General features: G+C 36.7%; 3 protein-coding genes across 3 annotated transcripts; 2 read left to right on the top strand and 1 right to left on the bottom strand.

Annotated features, from left to right (window-relative positions):
- Positions 1 to 18: 18 nt before the first annotated feature.
- Positions 19 to 3,115, bottom strand: LOC148059870 (PRA1 family protein 3-like). The gene is made up of 3 exons (XM_087781407.1): positions 2,880 to 3,115; positions 2,347 to 2,564; positions 19 to 847 (listed from the first exon to the last, which is right to left on the bottom strand). The coding sequence occupies exons 1-3, from the start codon at positions 3,077 to 3,079 to the stop codon at positions 672 to 674; spliced, it is 594 nt and encodes a 197-aa protein (XP_087637533.1). The 5' UTR covers positions 3,080 to 3,115; the 3' UTR covers positions 19 to 671.
- A 640-nt stretch (positions 3,116 to 3,755) lies between these two features.
- Positions 3,756 to 8,281, top strand: uba3 (ubiquitin-like modifier activating enzyme 3). Its single transcript, XM_087781888.1, has 18 exons — positions 3,756 to 3,868; positions 3,961 to 3,999; positions 4,587 to 4,695; positions 4,769 to 4,849; positions 4,998 to 5,080; positions 5,274 to 5,354; positions 5,437 to 5,480; positions 5,555 to 5,619; positions 5,695 to 5,850; positions 5,993 to 6,095; positions 6,152 to 6,262; positions 6,525 to 6,578; positions 7,177 to 7,213; positions 7,307 to 7,388; positions 7,454 to 7,554; positions 7,629 to 7,692; positions 7,774 to 7,828; positions 7,903 to 8,281. Exons 1-18 carry the CDS (start codon positions 3,849 to 3,851, stop codon positions 7,989 to 7,991), a joined length of 1,374 nt encoding a protein of 457 aa, XP_087638014.1. The 5' UTR covers positions 3,756 to 3,848; the 3' UTR covers positions 7,992 to 8,281.
- A 1,321-nt stretch (positions 8,282 to 9,602) lies between these two features.
- Positions 9,603 to 16,606, top strand: LOC148059868 (chemokine-like protein TAFA-4). The gene is made up of 4 exons (XM_087781325.1): positions 9,603 to 9,669; positions 11,736 to 11,891; positions 11,981 to 12,105; positions 16,364 to 16,606. The coding sequence occupies exons 1-4, from the start codon at positions 9,603 to 9,605 to the stop codon at positions 16,373 to 16,375; spliced, it is 360 nt and encodes a 119-aa protein (XP_087637451.1). The 3' UTR covers positions 16,376 to 16,606.
- The last annotated feature ends 9,737 nt before the right edge of the window (positions 16,607 to 26,343 follow it).

Genomic DNA, 26,343 nt, shown 5'->3' with positions numbered 1-26,343 from the left:
ACCACATGAAATGGAGGCTTTGTTTCGGAGCACTTTTGTTTTTTATTTCCAGTTCTTCTTTGACAAAAAAAAAAAGAAAAAACATTCATCGAACAAACTCTCCAAACTGCTACTTGTGTAGATAACATGCACAGATGTATCAGTTTGTGGAACGACAGGTAAGAAGTGAGTAAACAGCACACACAGTATCATTAAAAATACAAAATATCCTAATTTTTTAAAATATATTCACTACAGTTAACTGCCATGCTTTAATGCAAAAATAGTGACACACCAGAAAAAAGCTATTAGGACAACAATGATTGCACATGCCATTCTTTTTTTTTAATATATTGCATAGCTTTGGTTGGTTTTAGCTTCTGTGCTGCTCAGAAACTAAACTAGAATAACTGGAATATACGAGAACTCATTGTCTCCCAGGTTTATGTAATTGAAGGAAATGTATCAAATGTGGTTCAAATGACACTAAATTAAAGAAAATGTTAAAGCTTTACTTAAATCATTTTTGGTGCCTGTTAGTGTCCGGGTTGTGCGTTGAGTTATTGTGTTTGATGAACAAGAATCTATGGTGAGGTGGTAACACGTGTCAATGAAGGAAGAGTGGAAATGATGGAATATCATTTTAGGAATGAAGTCTACGTGAAGCAGGGATGGCGCTACAGAATTATTCCTCACTCCTTCAGCTTGCCCTCAATGAAATCCTGGATTTTGTTCATTTTCTCCTCCTGCTGGTCCAGGAGGTCCATGATGATACCCATGGGGGTCTTCTTCAGCCCGACTCCCTCCATCTTGTTCTCCAGCCTGTTCTTCATGTTGCGTAGTCTCAGGGAAGCGTGGATGAGAATCACTGCAGACAAACCAGAAAAGTTAGACATTAATGTGACTTGAAAGTGATTATCTAGGGTTAAGAGAAGCAGCAGTGAATCAGTTAATCTATGGTGTGACATCATCTTCTAAATAAAGTTCAGTCACACATGGCAACGTGTAAACAGGGGAAGTACTGAGCAGCTCTGTTGGGAACCCAATCGTGGCTACTATGTTAAAACTGCTGCAGTTGCTCTTGACCAATCAAACATGCCAACGATTAAACCAGCTGAACTCAATGGCTCCGGCCAAACATCTTAACCTACAGCACATGTGCATTTCCATCTGCTCCACGCTACAATCAGTGCTGTACAATAATACTCAAAAACTTCAGCTATGAACTGCTTAGTGCGTCATGTTCTCTTTTTAGAACTCAACATTTGATATCGACCAAAGGGAGTGTTATTCTATCAAGGACCTATGAAGAGTAGACAACGAACAAAAAAATGTTAAGAAAGTCATCGATTATTGAATCTCTATTTCAAATAACAGGATACATTTGACTACATTCACTTTTTTATCAAAACTTTACGGTTAGTATCAGCTGGAAAACGGTTTTTAACTTTCAAATAAGAAATACTTTCAGAACACATGTATTGCCAGTGTTGTAAACACAACACATTTTTTTTGTGGAAGTGAGAGTTTAGAACAAAATAGAAATAAATGAAATAAATACTATGCAATACAAATGAAAAGAAACATTACATTAAATTTTCATATACAATAAAAAATGTAATTAAGAAAAACACTTAACTACATTAAAATACATATATGCAAAGAGTATATCAAAGCAAAAAAAAAAACTTGTTGGAATAATAGTTATTGTAAATATAGTTAAAAAAAACAATATAATAATCATTACAAAGAGTACTCTTATCTTACCTTGACTCTCACATGAATACTCTTTGTAATGGTCACTTTTTAGAACCCTCAACATATGATATTGACCAGGTGGTCTTGTCTATTTAAAACTTATGACATTGAGACAAATAATTAAAAAAGAAAACTGGCAAGGATGTCATTGATATTAATAAATCTGTAGTTCTCAAGTTTTATCACATTCTAGTTCACTTTTTCTTTTTTTTAATACGTTCTACTTTTACGTCCAAATGTTTCTTAATATCTGGAACCCTTAACATTTTTTAATCGACCAAATGGAGTGATATTCTAGTAAAGACATATGAAGTGAAGAACAAAAATGAACAGAGATGATGTCACTAAGAAGATACAGTTCATTATGGTTCACTTAATTTTATTCAACACTTTCTATGCTTCCCGTCAGTTGATTTACTGCTACTTGCTATCAGTGTTGTAGACACAAAACATATTTACTATAGAAGTATAGTATAGAATAAAAAAATACAAATGAAATAAAACAAGAAAAAAAGCAACATTGCACTAAAACACATTAACAAACAAGATAGAACCTAGAAGACGTATCTAAAAATAAAAAAAATAAAGAATTAGAATGGTGCCACTCACACAGCAGGGGGAAGGTGATTCCAAAGATGAAGACCAAGACACCTCCAAACAACGAGAGCAGGAAATAACTGGTGACCATGACAGCGACGACGAACAGCGTTGGATTCTTTTTCTTGAAGTTCTTGATGGTGGGTTTATTCTCCCCGGCCCAGACTGAGCCCATAAACACGAGGACCACCACGCCTCCTCCGATGAACATCCCGAATGGATTCAGAAACCTGGCGGAAAAAAAAGTCATATTAAAAGAAAAATACTGTGTAGTAATATTAAAAGAGCGCACCCTGCCGGTGCAAATATATAACCCAGCAGAGGTTTTTTACACTTTAATTCGAATGATATATTTAAACTTGATGATTATTTATAGTATTTATAGGGTTTATTAGCTACAATAAACCATGTTTCTTAACGGGAAGCACAACGTTGTCTGTCGACGTGTTAAAATGGAGTTTCCGGTTGTTGATAGTTACCAGCTAGTCCGGGCCAGGACGGGTGGAGATGGAAGGAATGCGGGCTACTTTCATACCCAGACTCACCCGACGATCAGGAACACCAGCGCGGCCAGAGCGAAGTAGTTGGTCTGGTAGTACATTAAGTTGCTGATCACCCGGTTGTTCCACTTGGCCAGGTCCCCGAATTCGGGCTTGCAAAAGCGCTCCGTCCCGGGATAAAAGTCGTCCCAGGGTCTGAGAGGCGCTAGCTCCATCTTGGCTGCCATGTCGTCACATACAAACATGCCCACACGCTGCGTAATATTTTGACGGGTCAGCTGATCACTGCCTCCTCTCGCAGAGTCTCGCGATAGCTGGATAAAAATGGACTTGGATAAAAACATTTAATAGTACTATTTGAAATCGGGAAGATACAGCTGTATGATAATTATTCAGCAGATTTTCTCGTTAACATAATTTATATTTTATTTAGATATTATAATGTTTATAACTTGTTATTCCCTTCGATTTGCCATCATTTTTTTAAGATCGTTGGGTTTTTTTTTTGCAAAAGTTTCTTTACTCTATATGAACAAAAAAAACTAAAACATAATACAACTGCTGTTACCAAATTACAATTACAATTTAAAAACGAATTACATGTTAAGATTGAAGAAAGAGAAATGAATCGGCTATTAATGAGTATAAAAGTATCCTCAATGTTAATATTTATTGTTATTTATTTAAATCTCGTTTCTCACCGACATCTGATAACGCATGGTGTGACTCCTAATTTGTTTTATGAAAAAATGGCTGCATTGAATTACTTTTATTTAGTTGTAGTCATCTAATTTTATTCATTATTATTATTTATTTCTACATATTACAATAATTATATTCTTTATTCTAAACACCACAAAAACATCCCCGTGTTGTGTTTACAACGTGTTTTGATTCCGATTATTTAGAAAAAAACAATATTGACGTAGTCGGTCGTACGCAGCCGCGGCAGCTACGCAGCTTTGACGCTCACCAACATCGCAGCCAGAATCGAGGACATGGGACCGTGAAAGTATGGCGGATGCTGAGGAGCCGTAAGTTCCAATGCACAGATACACCATGAAAACACTAATAAATGCCGGTCTGTTGATGCTAAACGAGTCGTTTCTTATCTTGCTTTCCACAGGGAGAAGAAAAGAAGGCGAATAGAGGACCATACTGAGAAGTTAGTGTCGAATGCTAATTAAGGGTCTTGACTAGCGTCCGGTTTCGCAAAATGCTGGGCCAAGATACATAAACATTTACACTTTTAACGAGCAATGAGTGGATTTAAAACCAGTCTGCGTGATCTCTGAGAGATCTGTTCACACGGCTCGTTGTTACGCTATAATACCGACACACGGGAAGTAGAACACTTCCTTGTTACGGATAAGAATGACTAGCACAAAATGCTATGTATGAGAAGCACCCAGTCTTTTGTTTTTGCAGATTTTGGCAAGAAACCGACTCTTCATGACACTAATCTAAAGAGACTTTAAAATGTCTACTTTTAAAATATATCATCATGTCTCTGCTATACTTGTTTATACTTTGACGACATTTGATAAATAGAGAGTCAATGAATCTGAAGGCTAAACATAACTTGACCTATATTCTTGTCTGAATTCTGTGCAAGCTTTTTATTGTTATTTAATTTGAATAGACCAGACAATATGAACGTGAAGCCCCTATTTAGATTTAGTGTTTGTTTTTTTTAAATTAAAAATGTAAAAGAAACACAATTGATTGTATTTTGTGCAATCACTTTTGTAGAATGGCAGTAGATGGAGATCAAAACTGGGATGGGCGGTGGAGTCACGTGAGGAAGTTTTTGGAGCGATCCGGCCCATTTACCCATCCTGACTTTGAAGCAAGCACAGATGTGAGACAAACAAACATCTAAACATGTACATCAAACTATAACAATATGTGTGTAATGTTTACATTTCTGTCAGTCTCTACAGTTCTTGCTTGAAACATGCAAAATACTTGTCATTGGGGCAGGAGGACTTGGCTGTGAACTCCTGAAAGATCTAGTAAGACATCCTATTTAAAGATGCATTTTAGTAATGAAGAAAGCCGTTTTATAGTCATTGCAACATGTACAACAAGACTTACAAAAGTATCAAATAGTTAACATGTATAGTGTTGTGTTAAGAATGTTTGTTGATCTATTTTGTGTAGGCATTATCTGGATTTCGTCATATCCACGTGGTCGACATGGACAAGATTGATGTTTCCAACCTGAATCGTCAATTTCTTTTTAGGTATATTTCACAGTTACTTTTCAGATGTAACAAGCTTTGATAGACTAACGTTTGAAATATTGAGTTTTAACTCAACTTTTAATTGATTCAACAGAAACTAGGGATATGATAAAATAAAAATTATGATCCTATAAATGAACTTCGTATGATATTGTTTAAAACATTCACAAAACTGTTTAATTTCCTGTTTCAGGCCCAAAGATGTTGGACGACCAAAAGCAGATGTAGCCGCTGAATTTATCAATAGCCGAATTCCTGGTTGTAAAGTTGTCCCGTATCCTTCAAAGAGCCTTTTGAGAGTTAAACAATCCTGGCATATCAAAGCTCACATATCAGATTCCTTGACACACATGCAGACACTTCAAAAAGATCCAAGACTTCGACACGTCTTTTTACAGACGTATGTTTTTGTTTTTATTTTATAATAATCATTTAAACAAATCTGAAATTCATACCAACATTTTCTACACACAGCGTTTCACATCATAGTTTGTGGATTGGACTCCATCATTGCAAGGCGCTGGATGAACGGAATGTTGGTACGTTTGGTCTTAATTGCATGATGATGTTGAGGTCGTTGGTGAAAGTGGATTAAGAGCAAACTTTTTCTGTAGATGTCTCTCTTGAGTTACGAAGACGGAATCCTGGATCACAGCTCCATCATCCCACTCATTGATGGGGGCACCGAGGGCTTCAAAGGGAATGCTCGTGTCATTTTACCTGGGATGACGGCGTGCATCGACTGCACACTAGAGCTGTACCCCCCACAGGTATCTATTTTTACGGCGCGCAGATCTGCATCTAGATTGTCATTTGTTGCAGTTTCACACTAATGCTCACTGTCGCACATTAATATGATGGAAATCACAGTATAATGTAGTGTTATATTTAAATTTACTTTATAACCAACAGATCAACTTCCCAATGTGCACCATTGCCTCCATGCCGAGGTTGCCGGAACATTGTATTGAATACGCCCGAATTTTACAGTGGCCCAAAGAGAAACCTTTCGGAGGTACACATCATCTTGACCCAGTGAAATGCCTGTACTGAACGAGATTTGTCTATCAGAAACGAGTTTAGATGGAGACAATCCAGAGCACATCCAGTGGGTGTTTGAAAGGTCACAGGAACGTGCAGCAGAGTACAACATCACTGGAGTAACTTACAGACTTACTCAAGGTATGAGTGACTTTTTTTTAAATTGAAAAAACGGTTGTTTTTTATGTAATTTTTTTAAATGACTGATAAATAATTATATATTATTTAATATGTTAGGTTAAAAATTGTGTTGTAATTTCGTTTTAACATATTTATATACATTTTTCACTCTTAACACTAATGTTCTGATAAACTCTTTTTATGGAAACATGGACTTTTTATCCTCCTACTTCAAACTCAATCTATTGAAATTTTGACTCTATTCATATTTTCTCTACCGCAGGGGTTGTGAAGCGGATTATTCCTGCTGTGGCTTCCACGAATGCTGTTATTGCTGGTAGGTAGCTAATATTATTGCTGTGATTTGTTGAACTACTTGAATTTGAGGGGAAAAATAGAAGAGTGATTCTAAACTCATTAAAGGGCATCTAATGTGCTGATTTGTGTGTGTCTGAAATTGATATTGGAACTCTATTGCACTCATCACGTATGTTTCTGTATGTACAAAACTCTCTTTTAATAAAGATATTTACATAAGGAAAAAGTGCTTAAGCCCCGCCCACTGATTACAGCTGGCTAGAGGAGTGAAGCCGATTATTACGTCATAATGGACTTTACTCCCGTAAACTCTTATTCGCTGAGATTTCAGACGGGGGAGAACTTTATAAAGTAATAACTTCAAAACATAATGATGATGAGGGACTTACTGCATGTTGGAAAGGAAGACTTCAACATTTGAAACATGTGAATGAGTTGGGTTTTCACATTATTTGCCCTTTTTGAAAGCATTTGCTTTTTTTCTAGAGCTATATATGAGCCAATAATGTGGAAAAACACACAATTCAGCAGTGATTTGTCTAGCTAGTAGTCATTGATGATCCTATTATGTGTGCAGAACGTCGTTTTGATAACATTTCTTTCTGCTGGTGTTTTAGCTGCTTGTGCATCCGAAGTCTTCAAAATTGCTACAAGGTTTGGAGGAGAAATATTGTTTAAAATGAATACTAATAATAATATGAATACCAAAATGAATCTGAAATTCACTGTCTATGTTGATCCTTTCAGTGCGTACATACCTTTAAATAATTATATGGTGTTTAACGATGTGGATGGATTGTACACCTACACTTTTGAAGCTGAGCGAAAGGTTAGTTTGCCAAATAACTGAAGAAGGAAAATGTGTTCACTGGCTGACAAAACTCTGATTCGCAGGAGAACTGTTCAGCTTGCAGTCAGGTGCCACAGGATCTTCAGTTCTCGCCCTCTGCCAAACTCCAAGAGGTGTTGGAGTATCTCACGGAAAATGCCTCGCTGTGAGAATTCACTTTTTATTTACAAAATATTGATAACAAATGCAGTTTATAACATAAAATATGATGATTTTCAGACAAATGAAATCTCCAGTTATCACCACAACTCTGGAAGGAAAGAACAAGACTCTGTATTTACAGGTATTAAAAATATATGTTTTATATATATACATATTTATCCATGTTGTTTGTTGTGTATGATTTAAATTATTTAATTTTCAGTCCATCAAATCCATTGAAGAGAGAACACGACCCAACCTCTGCAAGACCTTAGAAGGTAATGAATGCCTCAGCCCAATTAAAAGAAGAAATGGATCATTGTTAATGTGGAAATGTTTTTGCTTTATGTAGAGCTAGGTTTGTCAGACGGACAAGAACTGGCAGTGGCGGACGTCACCACACCTCGGACTGTCATCTTCAAGCTCAACTTCACCACCTGAACTGCTGTGCACTGATATGATTTTTGGTGATTACTGACATGTCAATGAATCCACACTATTTGTCGATCAGTAACATTGTTTACTCTTTTGTGTATTTTGTTTTTTATTTGTGTTAGTCTGAGAATATTATTGTGTCCAATAATGCGACATTCTATTGTATTTGACATTGATGAATTAAACAAACATGTACTTCATGTTTATTTGTTTTTGCTGCAGTATACCAACATATGTAGAATCATGGATTATTGGTTGTCTTGTGTGTCTTATTTAAATAAAGAATAATTTCAGTACACTGTAAAGACTTTCTTGATTCATGAAACATATAATTGAATATGGAATAAATGCAATTTTTTTAAGCTAATTTCCTTCATGCATACAATTTAGTCTGAAAGCCTGTGAGACCAAGACGAGAAAGTCAGTTACTGATGAGACTATTTTAAGAAACTCCAGTCCTGGGTGCTAAGCCTGGCCTTAACCACCGAAGCTTAAAATACACAAAGTTGGCTTAAAATCAAGCCTCCATGTTGATATGAATCTACTGTTTATAATTCAGCAGGAATTATTTATGTGAACAAAGAAAATACAATTTTTCAGTGAAAAAAAAGGAAGTTTTGTGGTAAGAGAACTTTCTATATGCCCGATTTAGCTTCCAAGAATAGAAGGGAAGAAATGATCTCATGTCCCATTATGGTTTCTTGAATAATTCATGACCTGAGACTGTATAAACCAGTTTAGGCAATTCAGTTTCCTTACGGGCCACATTTTATACAGTGGCTAGCAAAAATAAAGGAGCGAAAAGTATAGATTCATGTAAAACAATCAAGCAAAATACGCCTAAAATACACAGACACACAGACAGTATATATATGTATATATATATATATATATTTACACAATCATATATAATACATACAGTATATACAGTCTCATATAAAAAGCACCATTTTCCGCAAATACAAATTTAGTCACTAAATTAACTTTAAGGTGGAAAAAGGACAAATATCCAAAAACGAACCCCCTGAAATCGTATTTAGAGACTAGTAATGAATAATATAAATGATTACAAAATAAAATGTGTTGTTGCTACATGATCTTTGACCTCATTAGGTCTGTATAAATATGGTCGAATATGTAGAATTTTGGCTTTGGTGTGACACTTCCTGCTTTATATATTTAAAATGCTAGAAATTCTAGAAGCTAACTGTAGCTTTATCGTAATAGCAAAGTTACTAAATTAAGCCAACTCTGCACAATACAATGATCATTGATATCTGTATGGTTTCCAACCGTTGACCTACAAAAAAAGATGCTGCTTTGTGTCCTCCACAACAGAGTGACAGGATGTAAACAGGCTAAGCTTCTTAAAGTGCTAATGAAAGTGGCCGGTCCTTGTCGGAGGGACAGATGGTCTGTGTGTCGATTAAGTTTTAATTTTCCTGACTGGAGTTGAGCTGACTGATGACCGCCTTCATCTGGAGCCTGATCTCTGGGGAGAAGAGCTGATGTGTGGAGTCTCCTCATCACCTGCCGCCACTGTCACTTCACTTCTTGTTTCTGTTCAAGAGAAAAACACTCAAATACCAGAAATCATCTGCCACACATTTTTCCGAAATGCAGGATGTTTCCGCCGTCATTTATGGAGGCTTTATCGGGTACTTTTGCCTACTTTTTTTGAGCAGTAAAAGTAAGTAAGACTTATTTTGTATGGGGCGTAAACATGCTAGCTACATTTGCTAACATAAAAAGTATGCTGCGTTTTTACTTTTGTGTATTTCCATTGAATATTTCAATATTGTGTATTAATTTAGTAATATATTCTTTTTTTTTGTTGATAGATATTGCTTTCCTTTGTTTTTATATATCTTATCTCGTCATATCTTGTCAATATTAAAGTTATTTAATATTTGGGTTGATATTAGAAATACTGATTTTCCTAAAATGTGACAGAAATCCACTTTTTAAAGCCTCCACATGAGCGTTGTGTGTTCTCCGCCTCATGCCTGACTCACTGCTCCAGTTTGTCCGTGAACCGTGAAGAAAACAACTTGAGTTTTCGCTCTGAGCTGCTGATTCACACGATGCTGTCTTGTAGTGAGCAGGCAAGTACTGGCATTTGTGTGACTCGGAGTTGGATGCGAGAGTCATCGTTGACCAAAGAGACGGAATGATCTCATAAATAACACATCAAAAGACATCAGGAGTATTTAGGGTCACACAGAACAACAACAAAAAAAAATGCTCATTTTGACAATGTTTTTAAACAGGTTGGAAGAGGATGAATGTCTCTCTGGTGCAACTGTTGGTCGGGGCTCTCCTGCTTCTCTGCATGGTGAGTGTCTGCAGCCAGCGAGTGTCCAGTGGCAACCAAAGCTCAAGAGTCAAGACAGGTGAGGAGATCAGGACCCCCAGACCCACACAGGGACTCATTAGGGCTGCTGGTCATCAGGTCTCATGGGGAGCAGTTTCAGTAACAAGATACTAATATCATCATCTCACAGAAGAGAATTATTGGAGCAAAGATGTTTCTTATCGAAATCTACGATTATTATATACAGTACGTCTGTTACCGTTATCGATTATAGAAAATATTCTTCTCCTGAGACTGCTCTTTGTAGATGATGAAAAACAAACACCAAACCACTCGATCTCTTGGTCTCCTGTTTCAAACTCCCCCCGTTGGTAAACCACACCGGAGTGTATTTGAAGTGTTACACAATTTATTTCAACATTTTAAAACAGATGTATAACGGTCCAATGCGAGAGAACATTTGGATCAACAAAAGCTACAAAAGAAAATAAACATTATTGTTTTTATATTTTTGGATGAGTCTTTCCTTTTTAAATGTCATGACAAAACAGAGTTTGATGAATAAATAAAATAAAGTGACATTATTTAAGTGTAAACTAATTATTTATATCCAGGGACACATCCAACTTTTAATAAATAGCATTACATTTGATCAAACTATTTTCATAAAGGTGATATTATCATGCCACAAAATCAAAATTAGATTTGTTATTCAATATCCCAGACTATTTTCATACAAGCAAAAGTATCCATAAATTATTTTTATAAAACTCACACTGAATGTTTTGTAAACATATTCTTATGATTTTCTTTAAAATACACATGCAACTGTATAGTTTTAGATCTTGTGTAGAAATATGTTTTAAAACATTTTTTAAATACACATGAATAGTGTATTCTTGATCGATTGAACAAAACTCCTTCCTTCTCTTAATATTCATTGTCTTCCCCTCAGGGGTCAGCTGTGGCTCGACCTCCTCGGTCTCTTAAGCCCTCCCTCCTTATGTTCTTTTTGTGTCCTCTAGTCTACATTTCCTCTTTTCCCTTCCACGCCCAATCAACCAAACTTAATTCATAGCAAACGTTCTATACGAAAACACTTTTATTCCTGATGTTTTTTAATTCTAAACGTGGGTGAGTTAAAAGAGTAAAGCCTGAAAAAACAGCAAATTATAAAATGAAATTGTGTTTTAATTCTCTTAAATTAAATGTCGTTTTTCTTTCAGTTCATTCCCAAATAAACCTAGTCCAGTCGCTTCTTTATTACATATGTGCTCTTTTTCCGAATATAGTTTTTACAATTGAATACGATGACGTGTTTCCTCCAGCAGGTGGAGCTCTAGCTCCTAAAACGTATCGAGAGAGTTCAATACAAATACATCCCAGTCGTCGGGCAGTCTCAGTATACAGGTGTGTCTGTGAACCTCCATCCTCAGGCTCGACCCAGGAGAGGACGGGCACCTGTGAAGTGGTGGCTGCACATCGCTGCTGCAACAGGAACAAAATTGAAGAACGCTCTCAAACGGTCAAGTGCTCCTGCTTCCCTGGACAGGTGGCTGGAACGACCAAGGCGCGGCCCTCTTGTGTGGAAGGTAAATGACACCACTTTGCTCCCTCACACGACAGTCGGGACGCCCCCCCAAAATGTCAACAACTGGATTTGTGTACTATTTCTCTGAAGCCTCCATCGTGCGACAGAAGTGGTGGTGTAAAATGAAACCTTGTCTGGAGGGGGAAGATTGCCGGGTCCTTCCTGACCTGACTGGCTGGTCCTGTATCTCTGGGAACAAAATAAAGACCACCAAGGTGAGCCAACAATAAAGTAATGTGGATGACCCACACAAAAAAATCCCTCCTTAGCTTTAAATCCCAATAAAAATGATCCTTTATACTAGGCGTTTATACAATTTCCTCAGGGGCCACATTAAATACTGTGTGTTGTGAGGGGCCACAAAGCTAAAAAACAACAAACCCCAACACATTTAACAAGGAATAACGGAGAAGAAATAATGAAAACACATGAACTCTTTTGGTTCTTTAAAGATGTTCTCAATATTTACTCAAATTATTTTGAGGTGCAGGAAATATTCACAACAAGGATGAAAAAAAGTAAAAAAGGCAGAAGGAAAAAAAACCTTGTGTTGCCAATTGGTCAAGAGGCTGATCTCAGTCCTGTGTGCGTCCGTTTTGATCTGCAAGAAACTGGGGTGTACGCGGAAAATGAAGAGTGACGGGAGGCTTAAGGAAGTTACTTAAGGAGTAAATTAAATGGGTTGAATTGCTGGGATCTATTTTTCTTTAATCAACTATAGTCTTACTTCGACTGTATAGTGTCTTGAGATAACTTTGTTTTAATAAGACACTTTAAATAAAATTGAATTGAATACAATTGAATTGAATTGAATTAAATACAATAATAAATAAAAATGTATTAGTAAGATATCTGAAACATTTTCTTCATGTTCTGCTCTGACCTCATACGGGTCCATTATACCAACCAGTAACAGACAAAATACTCTCCATTTTAAACATGAAGATAAAGAAAATGATAATGTGTATAAAGTTGGGTCATGGAAAATGAATGAATAAATTAACCATCCATGTGTTACGGGTTTAGTTTGATGCTAAATACATAAAAATGCTAACTTTCGTAAAATTCGTAAACTTTGCTCAGAATAGGTCGGATTTATATCTACAATGTAATTCAAATATTATTTACAACTTTAATTGACAGTTTTGATATTTTCTCACTTTTTGAAAGCACAAGGTTAGCACCAACACAGCTGGTCATATATGAATAAATTATTCTTTGGTCCTGCAATTATCTGTAGTGGAGATTAAATAAACGATTCCACCCTTCATTTATGAAGATACACTGAAAAGAAAATGTGGAATATAGATGGATAAATCACAACCTTAGTGACATCTGATAAGTTTTTCTGTTTGCATTGTTACTAATGCTGACCTCATGGTGTTAACGCACAGTCAACCGGCGATTCTGCCTCTTTTTTTGTTCTTAAGTCATGTGTAAAAGATGCCAACAGACAGTAAGACTCATCATCCTTACACTTCTAAGCCCCCGCTTTGGTTCCACGATCAAACATAATCACTCCTCCCATTGGCCATATCAGCCCACTCTGTTCTCCAAGCGGCACAGTGGGCTCAGAAACAGTAATTCCATAATCTGCTGAATGATGGGGCCAAGAGGACAAACATGGAATAAGCTGTAAACTAATACGGGACATTAAAACCCATGTAATTAAATCTGACGGCCAAAGGAAACAGCGCCACATTTAGAAATGTTTCTTTCCCATAAATTATTTTCTTATAGACGCCCGACGGGGCGATGTTTTTACAGTGACAAACGCTAACACGTTTGATCACCCAGCTGTCGTCAGTAGAGCAATAACAGCTAATATGTAACATCTGCTCTTGAGACACTAGAGACAAGTGCGATCTGGTAATCTGTTGTATCATGTGTACACTAACATTCCAACCGTTTACAATCACGTTTGGTTTACATGTTTCTCATGACTCCTCAGACAATGTTTTTTGTCGTCGATGTTCACTCACCGATAGAAACTCCAGCGTCACGACATAATCCCGCTCGGTCTCTAAAAGTTAAAGTAGGTGATCTTCATTGCTCATGATGTCCAGCTGTTTGTCGTAAGTAGACTTGGGGCGGGGCAGTGAGAAAGGATAGAACCAGGAGGTGAGAGAACAAAATAAAACAAAGATGAAATTGAAAAAACAAAACAATCCACTGTATGTACCTGTGTGTATGTGTGTTTGTGTTAAAGTGTGTACGTGTGTTTGTGTTAAAGTGTGTACGTGTGTTTGTGTTAAAGTGTGTATATACTTGTGTGTTAAAGTGTGTATGTGTGTTTGTGTTAAAGCAATAACGTTTTCCTAATAAATTAGAAAATGTTATCTTTGTCTTTTAATTTATATTTTATTTTTATCATATTCATTTTATGGTTTATTTTTGTGTATAGTGTTTATAAAATAATATATATAAATATTTTCTTAATTTACAACAAACATGCACATATTCATGGCGTTTGATAATGTTTGTGTTGCAATTAAACATCAGGCCTCTAGATGGCAGCAGTCATTACCTTTTAAAATAACAATGCTACCCTATGAGATTTTAACAATGACTGAGGATGAGAGGATACACTACACACCAGCAGATTGTAAAGCTTTGGCTACATGCAAGAGCATATGGTCTGCAAAAACGCCAGACTCAAGTATTTGGGAAATTCAACAAATATATCTTATCGGTGGACCTGTATTGAGATACGAATACTACCTCTTGCAATACACACTCCTGGTAAACACTGCCGAGATGGTGTTTAAACAACTTTTTTCTCTTTTTAATCAAAGAGTTATTTTTTAATACACCATGTTCGAACATAAGGAGGCTCATAAGTGTAAGCCGCAGGTCAATGATCGATTTTGTAATCGTATCATCTGACTTGAGGTGGTATGTTCTGGACACCCGGGTGAAGAGACGGGGCAGAACTGTCCTCTGATCACTATCTTGTTGTGAGCTGGAGTTTGGAGAATCCATGGAGGAAGACTTTCGGTCAGCAGCAAGGCGCTTCTTGAAAACAGTCAAGCACAAAACTGTACATAAAAATTAGAAAAAAAGCCAGAACAAAAGTAATTGCCGAACCAGGAGAAAAACACTAAAAAATGAATATTCAGGGCAGAAAATCTGAAAAAGACAAAGACAGAGCAGAGCAAAAAATACAGATAGATAAAAGAAAGAATAACCAAAAAGAAAAAGCCGTAAAACAGTGTAAGCAGAAAGAAAAACAATGAGTTTAACATGACGGACTGGAACCAGGGAGTTTAAATAGCAGCTGCATGGGTGCTAGACCTCCTGCAGACTAGCTGCATTAGTTCCAGTAGGGTTTATGGTTTGCAAAAAGGAAACCCACGTTCAAAATGCTTTTGACATTTTTTAAAATTTCATTAGCTAATATGATTCTGAATAAATGAAACAAAACCGCTTTTCTTTTTCAATTTTCAATCAGTTGGTCCTTCATTTGAATAAATATTATATAACACATCTAATGGGTGCACGTTCTCGTGAGGTTCATTTTCAATTACGTCTCTGTTGAAATCAGAATGGCACATGCTTTAGACTCCTCTCTGCATACCGCGTGAAATTACTTTACTCCCATATCAAGACACTCGACACAACTGACACACACACAAACACACTGACACACCGTGAAAGACAAATTCTGAAAAATCACACACATAGAGTTACATGGACTGAAATGTATTTAAAGTAGTTTTGCTTATATTATGGTTATATATTAGATTTAATTGTGTGTTTTAACAACTGTTTTTCATATTATCTTTGATGATTATCATAATTGGAGTGCTCCAGTTGTTATTTTAAAGAGTCTCATTCACCCTGACTGGTCACCACCTGCAGCAAATTTCTTTAAAGCAGCAGTGAGGAGATTTCATTCATTTCCGTCATTAATGCTTTTTAATCTTACCCAACAAACGCTGTTTGGATTACGGCGGCTGGGCTCGAGACGCTTCAGTTTTCACAACAATTTATTTTTTGACTTGGTCACAGTCTGTGGGGTTTTTCAGCTGCTATTTGATACAAATTTGGTTTGTGTTTAATATTTTGTGGTTTCATTGTGATTTTGAATTTAATATGTATCCATTCTATTAAAACTATATAAAAAGCCTTATGAATTAAAACATTTGACCTCATTCTTATTTCTTGCTCGGCTTTCAAATTGAGGAGAGCAGAATATCACATCGCGGGTTGGATGCCTCTGGTTATGTTATTACACTGTTCTAACAATGGGGGAGGCAAGAAAGAAACATGCTCAATCTTCCTTTCACAGGCAACAAAAAAGACATGCGGAACCAGGCTTTACTGTAATAAACAAAGACTGGAACGTTTCAAAACAATGGTTTAAATTTAAAATAAACTCCAACAATGCACCCATTTGCTGGACTGTGATTCATACGATCCATGTTTTCAAATGTTTATTTCCCTTTCTGATCTTCTCTTTTATGTTCTCAGGTGGCGCGATAGCCGGACTGATCGTTACACAGCTTAATACTGCAGGAGTCACCTCAGCTGCCTGCCAACTCCCAAGACGGTGAACCGCTCGTCCCATACAGCCAAAAAAGATTTAATTAGATAGCCTATCTCCTGGATGAGCTTTGCACTGCAAGAACTCATTATTTCAATTCCCCTTGTCTTGAACACTATTATAGTTGGGGGTTCATCCCGCGGGCTCTGACAATCTATTAGCAATTGAGTTAAGATAAACCAATGCAGCACTCTGTACCGATCCAAATATTCTGCTAAAATAGAAAAGTCTCTCTCAATTTTCCCCCCTGCTTGCTATTCCGAGCATGTCGGGAGGAAAAGTTTTTGGAGGTCCTGCTGGCTTAGATTTTGTGGATATTTGAGGCTTCAGTCGTCAAAGCATGAAACCACTAACGCTGAGAAGTTTATGATCATGTTGACAACGTTGTCTTGGAAACTTGCGTTAGGTTTTGTAAAGGGGTCAGATCCTTGTGGACTTACAAACCAGATGCATGCTCACACACACACACACACACACACACACACACACACACACACACACACACACACACACACACACACTGCAAGGCTTGTTTTTCCGACTCTGCCGGTCGGACAGACAGGCCACCACCTGCAAGGCTGTGATGGCACGCATGGAGTCCTGATGCAAAACAAACGGCGTTTGAAATGCTAATCGTGTGGAGAAAGAGGAGAGAGACGGGGAGAGGGGCATCTTCACTGTGGTGAGTGTTTACATCCTGCTTTTGTTTGTCTCTGTAAACCTAGTGCTCCTGTGGAGGAGACTCTGCTCACAGTGATGATGGGAACACTGGGGCTCATCTGCCTTTAAGCAACTAGCAAAGATAATAAATAAAAAATTGAGATTTCCTTCATTTTCACCGCTTCATCCTCTACATATGAATCATTTTTTTTGCAGCAGACCAGATCTGATTGCTCACTTTTATCTCAAAGGTTCAACCAGACTTTTACCTTGAATAATGAAACGAAGAGACTGTTCGTTATGAAACAAACACAGAGGCTGCACATCTTCAGATCTAAGGCACGCAAAAGCCACATGCTGTGTCGATAATGGCTTTGAATTCACCTCTGACTAGCATGTCGCTCTGTTGTGCTGCTAAAAAGGTTTTCCAGCCGAGTTTGATTCTTTTGTATTTTGGGGGTATAAACATAATGTAAAAATCCATATTCTATTGGTTGAAATAACATATTATTAATAAAGTTTATTTTTGTCAAATGAGTTGTGTGTTTTTCCCCTCAGAGATTCACATTATAAAAGACGCAATGACCTTCAAATTGCATCACATCTCGGGCATACATTGATATCATTCATTTCTATTTTGTTTATTTTAGAATTATAGAATTCACTAGTGTAATTCCAAAGGCAACTTAAAATCTCAGTTCGAAGTAATTATATATATTTTTTTATATCACGTTAAAGGGTTGTATTTTCCTTACAATTACTGCAGTTACAACTGACTTGCTAGGCTAGCACTTACTTTACTCACAATAATATTTTTTATAGCTTCTATTGCATGTTACACGTTTCGGAAAAGAGAAAAAAAAAGGCCAAAGCAAGGCCAAAAAAATACTTCCTTTAGCACAACAATGATAACAAGAAGAGAGACCAATAGTTTGCCCCGCTTGTCACTAAAATACAGAATGGCCCAGTTACAATATATTTATACTGTATATACTTTTATTGAGGTATATTTAAAATAAAAGGGAAAAACACATACTGACAAAACCTCATGTGAAGAACAGAGTATTGATAAAGGATGGTAAACAAAAGAGGAGAGAGAAAAAAGCATCTTAATTGTGTTCTAATGGAGGGTATTCTACAAATGTATGATCTATGACAATCAACACCTACTACATTGAAACTGTGCAAATAATTGACATTTGTTGAAACTGTTGTTTTTTATGGAAAACTAACTTATCGAATAACGTCTATATGATATTCAAGGTCTCTGCCGGGAGCAACCAAGGTTTGTACTCAACCTTGCAAGTGTTTAGAATTGAACCTGAAAAACCTCCCTGTGCATGCTCTAAGCGATTTCCATTTAAAATGAGGATAACTTATTTTTTCTAGAACATAATTATGCTGTTATTTTTATCTGCAAGGCTGTTGTTTTGTTCTTGTGAGTGATGATGTCTTTAAAGGCACTGTCTCGGAAAATGAAGCTAGATTATGTGTTCTGGCACATTCAGGACCCTGAGCATAAAGCAAACATTTGTCTAAACTGTCAGACTCAAATTCATCTGGATGATCAACATGGACATATTCATTATTTAAAAAAACAATGTGTTTTGAACATGCATATTAAAATTATAAACGTGAGCTTGCTTGGTAAATTAAGTCAACTTCACTTAAATTCAATATAAATGTTATCATTTAATGAGCATAGATTTTGAGATGAAAAACACTTTTATGATGTGTATACTAAGGAAGGGTGTGAACTTGTGTTCTGGCTCTCAAGGAATGTTTAATCCACGAGGAGATGAATAGGAAGAAAACCGTTATAACTGAACCTAATTAGAGTGTTTAAATAAAGCAACTGGACGTCAGTTCTTGAAAATATGTCACCTTTAACCTCCGCAAAGAGAATTCCAGCTTATTTGTCAACCTCTTATGAAGGTTTTAGTGTGGAAATCAGCCTCTGATACAAGCAGAGTAATATGAGCTAGTGTTAAACTAATTTGTTAAGATATTTTTTCTTTCTATTTGTTGATATTCAATGATCAAAACTATTCTTTGACATTTTGTATATCATGTTTGAGTTTTAGTTTTAATTTGAATCTCCACTTTTAAGTCTACACCTCAGTGTGCAGTCTACATCAGGGACAACAGCGAGGACAGGAGTCTGATACGTGACTTTGTGGACTGGAGTGAGAAGAACCACTTTTAGCTGACACCTCAAAGACCAAGGCACTGTTCTTGGACTTTGGGTGGTCCAGGAAAATCCATGTCCAGTGTCCATCAGTACCTTGATGTATGGCTGGACAGTACTTAATTATCAATCAATTACAGTAATTGATTATTTTATCTACAAGAAACTACTCTGCATGTTCCACCAGAGAAGCAGATGGAGTGCACGAATGCTCCTCAACAGATGCAAAACTAATAGACTCAGGGACTCATTCATTCCTCGTGCTATTAGATTCTGAGTTTGGGGACAGGAGTGGAGTGAAAAAATTATGATATTCTATTCTATGTTAATCATTGTATTCTTTTTCTTTGAGTTTTATCCTTTTGATATATGTTATTTATTTTGATCTATGTTCTTTATACTTGCACTTAGTCATTCGACTTGCACCTCTTTTTCTCCTCTTATGAAACTGAAACTGCGAACCTAATTTCCTAAAGGAGATCTGCAGAGGGATTAATAAAATATATTTTATCTAATCTAATCTTATTAGGTCTTTTTGACTAATATTTTGGACATTTCTGCATCCAGAAGTTCCATCATAAAATAAATACTAAAGGTTTTCAGTAAATATTTAACCAAATTAATTATAATTATTCATAACATCTGGGATAAAAACCTAATAATGCTTTAACTTTCTGGTTTTTTCTAAGACAGATAATACTACGCAAACCATTGCAGGAGCCAAGGTCTCCTACAGGCAATTTCACACATGTTATTATATGATTTACTTACTTTTTTAAGTAGTTGATTAGCTAAAAACAAAAACTGTTTAAATGTGATTTTATACTTGCTTGCGAAACGCTAACTGGGCTAGCTTGAGTCAGAGGCGAACAATTGGGTCCAACTGGGAAAGACATTTAAAAAAAGAGAGTTGCAGCTGATTTTTAATCATGTTCTTCTCGATGTTTGCCATCTTTCATCTGCTGTGGCCCTTGTGGAGAACAGTAGCTCACTGATAGAAAAAAGTGTCCTGGAGCGAGTAGTCCTGATAATGGAAACACTGTCCGGTTCTGCTTTAACAACTCTTTTCTCATCTATATTATATCGACACAATGGAACGACATATAGACAAACACTGCTTCGCTGCTGCTGTTTCTCCCGTTCTTCAATGTGTGTTTCACTGCAGGCTACAGCGGTCTACAAGCAAGTCAGAGTAATAAAGCGATGCGGGTCCGTCACGGCTCGGAGAATTCACACATTTGCTTTTTCTTGATTCATGCACGAACTCTGATTGCATTTGCCACTTAATTAAAAGGAAATTGAACGATTACACATTCATGGATAAAATGAAAGAAGACAATATAAATGTTGTCAGACGTGTTTATGCATTGTTTATGCTTCCATGTGTAACACAGATGAAAGTGGCAGCAGTTGTTGTCTGTTGTTCAGTTAGTTAAGAGTTAAGAGGTTGAAGGTTCAAAATATCCTTGTAGAACATGTTGCTTCAGCGCTAACCAATCTAACTAATCCATTCAATCCATAGTGTTTTTATTTCATTTTGCCAACAAAGATCAAATACTAATAATTTCTAGTCACTAAAATATAACACTTTTCATTGGGATTTGTTTTAGGGTTGCTAGTTATCTTTAGTTTATTGTTTGCATTGTATCGTAAAAAAAATAGGCTCTTTGGAAGGTTAACATTTATGATATAGGTGATTATAATATATGAGTCTCTTATATGGTTCTCTTTGTGGAGCTCACTTGGTGGGTACCTGCCATCTCACTGCTGCACCTGAGCCGACCCAGGATGCTCCACTGTGTAACGGACCTTCTCATTCCAGAATTGGTGACTCACAATTCAGACCTCGGCCACAGCAGCAGCAGCGAACACATCCTGCATAATCTCCTAAAATCACAAAAAAGCATCTTGAGTGTGATTTACTGTGAGTTCTTGTTTGGATCAAAGCCAAACATGAGGAGCAAGAAGAGGAGATATGAAATAAACATCAGCAAAGACGCAAACCAGAGTCGACTACTTACTGACCGCGGCTTTCAGAAGACTCTTCAATTAAGATCATTCAAGAGGGCGTTTTATGTTCCTTCTAATTTCGTGAGCAACTGTGGCGACGACGACTCTGTTGACGTTAGTTTTAAGTCTTGTTGTGCCACAACAATATTGATATAAAAAGCTTTAGACGCAGCCTTGAGGCTTTTCGACAACTTGTCTACGTTCAACTTCTCCAGAAGCTGCTGCTATTTATCAGAATCTATTTTTGCCCTGTGTGAAGTTACTTTACCCTGTTTTGTTGAGAATAGTTTGACAAAACGCAGAGGGAGCTCATCTTTAATTCAAGGCAGGTGTTCTCAAGCTGAGATAAATCCCCTCCCCACTTATTCCTAGAAAAGAGTATCCAAGTCTATATCTGTATTCAGCATTTATTAAGCCTACAGTCCATAGGAGGAATCTATTTCCACTTTCCTCTCCTCTTTGCCCAGATCTTTCCATCCCTGTAACAAAAAATAAATTGCAGGTTTATTTTTAAACCATGGCAGCAACGTGCCACACCTTTTCTTTTAACTAGAACATAGCATTTTCAATCATTTCCATCTGTAATCAAAAAATGCATAACTATAACTATAAACTATTTTCAACTACAATGAAACATTTTTCAACTGTAATCTAACAAGTGTTTACTATAATCAAACAATTTTCCACTATAATGAGACATTTTTCAATTGTAATTAAACAATTTCCAATTGTTATGAAACATTTTTCGATTGTAATTAAACAATTTTTAACTGTAATCAAACAATTTTCAACTTAAATCATACAATTTTCTGCAAGCAAAATATTTTCCAACTACTGTATAATCAAACACATTTCAAGTGTTACCAGATATTCAAACTCATTTTATTTTATTTATTTTAAGTATAATCAAACAATTTACAACTTTACTTAGACAATTTTTAACCTATACTGTAGTCAAACGACTTTACAATACAATACAATTTTAAATATACAATGATAAATAATTTACCCAAGAAACCTTCCAGCAGAGCTGAGAAAAAGATCAGTAAAGGCATATATGTATATATATATATATATATATATATATATATATATATATATATATATTTGAATTTAATTTATAGTCATTTTTTATTTCCATACAGATTTGTAGCATCTTGTCTGTATAACTTTAGACATATGATGTCAACATTTTGTCTTAATAAATCTATATAGCATGTTTCCACAACCCTCAGTCATTTTAAAAAATAAAAGCGAGATTTCGAAAGTAACATGGATCCAATCTCGCGTTAGACTACCTCAAAACCGTGTAGCTCACTGTCTAAAATGACAGCAATACTTTTAGTTTAGATTTTGCATCTTTCTGCCATTTGCCTCTAAAATGTCACCCGGCGTCAATCAAGCGGTAACTCCAAACTTTGAATGAAACTCGATCAAATCCGCCCCACTCGCACATGTCACCTTCGTTGTCCGCCAGTCACATCAGCATCACAGTGGGCGGCACCGCAGACAAATTAGCTCACCTGGAAAGCAAACAGTTTGTTGTCTTTGGCATTTATTACACAGCGGGACTTCATCATAAACACATTTTACTTCCTCCTGATTTCATTTCCTTCTTGACAAGCTCCAGCTTGAACGTCTGAGACACTCAGAGCTTGGGATGGACGACGAGTGAACGTAAGCGATGGTTACAGACACGGCTTCGTTGTCATTGTAAATCTGTGTTTGCTTTGGGTGTCTCGTTATTATTCCTTTGTGTGGACGCTGCGGCTCGAGAGGGCCCGGTGTTCTCCACATGAATCATTTAGATGAAAGCCCGAGGAGGAGGTGGGAAAAGGAGCATGAGGCACCTGATGTCACCTTTAATTAGTCTCAAGTTTGGGCCCCGCTACCTTGACTTTGAAATCATGTGGAGCCACTGGAGACAATTCACACGTACAAGATGTGATTAGACTGGATAATTCTGGGAAGCAGGCGCTGAAAAGAACAACAAACCCGAGTTATTAACTTGTTGTGGGCTTTTGTGTGGACTCATTCCAGACTCTTTCAAGCGCAAATATCTCTTATTTCAACCTCTGCAGTGGAAACGGAACGACATCAGGAGCGTTTATCTTCACTCGAGCAGATAATTATTGGTGTGGAGGGATTTTATCATGATGGGAGTCATTTCACACTTAACGCACCTTATCACCATATCCTGTTGCTCAAAGTTGGTATTCATGGAAACAGCGGCAACTTCCGAGCGCAGCCATCGGAGCACGACGGCAACGTTTGAGTATTTTGAATGAAATCCATCTTCAGAACAAACCCCATAGGCCGCTTAAATCCCAGGACGTCCCCGATGCGTCATAAAAAGTCAGAACACATCACCGTCAGTCGAGTGTTATTTCTCAATGTTCCGCAGTTTAATGTGAGACATCAGAGCCTACAGCTGCTGCCCAAAACTCTGGAGATAAGAAGCTGCTTGCTTTTATATTACTCGTGTCAGCTTAGAAATTGCATGTTGGCAGGAAATATAACTTGAAATTTCCCAATAAGAAAAGCTTGAAAACAAAATGAAATGTTGTCAGTCATAGTAAAAGTAGTGTGTCAAACTATAGATTGAGAACTTTCCAACCCTGGAATCACAAAAATATATATTTTTTCACATTATACTTCTCAAATATAACTTTTTTTTCCTATTGACCTTTCCTTTGATATTATTTCCTGTTAAAGCAGCTCTGGGTAGTTTGGGTACCTTAATATTTTTGTACTAAAATATTTTCATAAAACTTGTGCTGACACATGAACTTTAAACTAGTTGAATGACTACTATACCGTGACTTGAGGTTTTATGTGTGATTTTCATTTTCGCTGTAAAAGTTCTTGATGGTGTGAACCTGCTACATTTCGCGCTCGTTGTGCTTTAATATTAGTACATTTACGTTTTATCTTTTTTGACACTACACGTTCACAGACAATGATGGATGTGAAGGTCCAGCTGATTGGACCAGCCCCCCCCTCCCCCGCCCCCCACAAGTTAGAAAATAAACAAATGGGCAGCTTTCTTTGTCATAAAGAGATTTAAATTATTCTATAAATTCACCTATCAAACTTTACTTTTATTATTAATTTCCTGCCTGAACAATCCTATCAGCATCTGCTCCTCTTCAAAGCGGGTAAGATCGAAACCAATCCAATTTTTAAATAAAATTCTTGAGATGTCAAAAAAAGGACTTTTGTAACCTCCAAAGCATCAATTAAATCATCTCAGGGGCCACATTACATACCATGACTTAATCCATGGCCAAAAGTATGTAGAGATGAAAAAAATAGTTTAATCATACCATTATAAAATAACTTAATATAGATTTTCTCAAATAATATATTTGATAAAAGTAGTTAAAAAAAAAAAATGAATCATTGTAGTTGAACCTGAACTCACGAGAGCCTCATGAATGCAGAAAAAAGGTTTTAAGTGGACCAAATGTTTTTGCTCCAAAGAAAATTTTAATTTTCAATATATTTAGACTTTCAAATGTTGCAGTGCATTATGGGAGATTGATTTGTTGTTGTAGAGAGGGTCGGTACATGTCCATTTGACATGTTAACATTTTTCTTTAGTTTATTAAGACACAAGTGTATTATCATGACTGTATTTTTTCTCACATACTATATTTATTTTGAAAAGGCCCAAATATAAGTAAGAAAAAGCTTTTTTTTTTATGGCTGCCTTGAGTTTGAAGGGATTGTTTTAGGTACACACTGATAAGTCCGTTTGGGGTATGTGATCAATATTGCCTTCAAATCTGCAAACTTGTTATGTCTGCTGTGAAGGCCAAGGCTTCGTTGTGTCCCTGAACAACATATTTTGAGATTAATCCATCATGGGGTTAAGATGAACTTTTAAATCAGAGGTTTGTCTATTTTTTGCGCGTTGTATTAAGTTATTCAAAGATACAAAATCGTACAATTGCGGAAAGTAGCCTCCTTTCCCTTGACCAGATGGAGTTGACTCCGCTGATGTTTGTAAATAATTTGGTTGCAAAAATGAAAGTAGTTACGACTTTGTCAAGAGTTGTGCAGTTTGTAAATTCTGCAACAGTGGTCGAGTACTCAGGGAATACAGTATAACAAAATAAGTAGTATCGTTGCCCCTGTATGGTGATACGGATACACGCCCCTATAACTTTGATTGCCTTTTGTTGAGCAGCTCATTTATATTCACTTATAGCAAATGACAAATATGATGTCGAATCAATGATTTCCCCACTCACACTCCACATCCGTGCACGGACATTAAGCTCATACACATCTCCCAAATGAGCGCTTTGTCTTCATCGTTCTGTTGCCATGAATCTTAGAGTCACATTAAATCACTTCCAAAATAGTGGAATGAAATCTCATCACAACAGTGTGAGATAATGCCAGGTGTCTTGCACGAGTCTGTCTGTCAAACGTTGGATCAAATTAATTCTGGCATTACTCATCCACAGCCCTCCGGTAAAAAGCACTTGACAATGATGGAAAGATTTGTCGCTACGCTTCATCGTCAGACGGTCGCAGAGGTTAGAATCGTGATTTTTACTTAAAGCGAGTTTCTTTGTTTCACTAGACAGTACAAACAAGGAAGACACACAGGAGATGCTTTTGTTCCCCCTCCGTCCACGGCTTTGTCCTTCTCCAGGCTGATGTAAACACTCTGTTATCTCTGCACTACAGCTGCTGGTAAAGGATTCTGCCTCCAGGTAAAACTGGTGAATACGTCGCAGGTATCTTGGAAAAACAAAGCTCCACATCATCTATTAGGTACCTTTGGGTTCAGAGGGCAGGGTTGGATCTCGAGGGATGATCATCACCTGCTACGATCTAGTTCTGTTATCCATCAAACCATCGAACAATGCTTTAGATAAGAAGACAAAATGTATGTATTAACTAGAGAAAACAGTCTTATTAATATTCTGTATTTTTTTTAAAGTCATTTAGTGCTTCAATAAACACTTCCCTACCAGGGTCTACTCCAGGCAGTTATTGACCTATAGAGCGTCTAATCAGAAGAGTCACGAGGGA

The sequence above is a fragment of the Callionymus lyra genome, chromosome 19, assembly GCF_982586985.1.
Source record: "Callionymus lyra chromosome 19, fCalLyr1.hap1.1, whole genome shotgun sequence".
Classification (NCBI taxonomy): Eukaryota; Metazoa; Chordata; class Actinopteri; order Syngnathiformes; family Callionymidae; genus Callionymus; species Callionymus lyra.
This window is presented reverse-complemented; position numbering and strand designations above follow the sequence as displayed.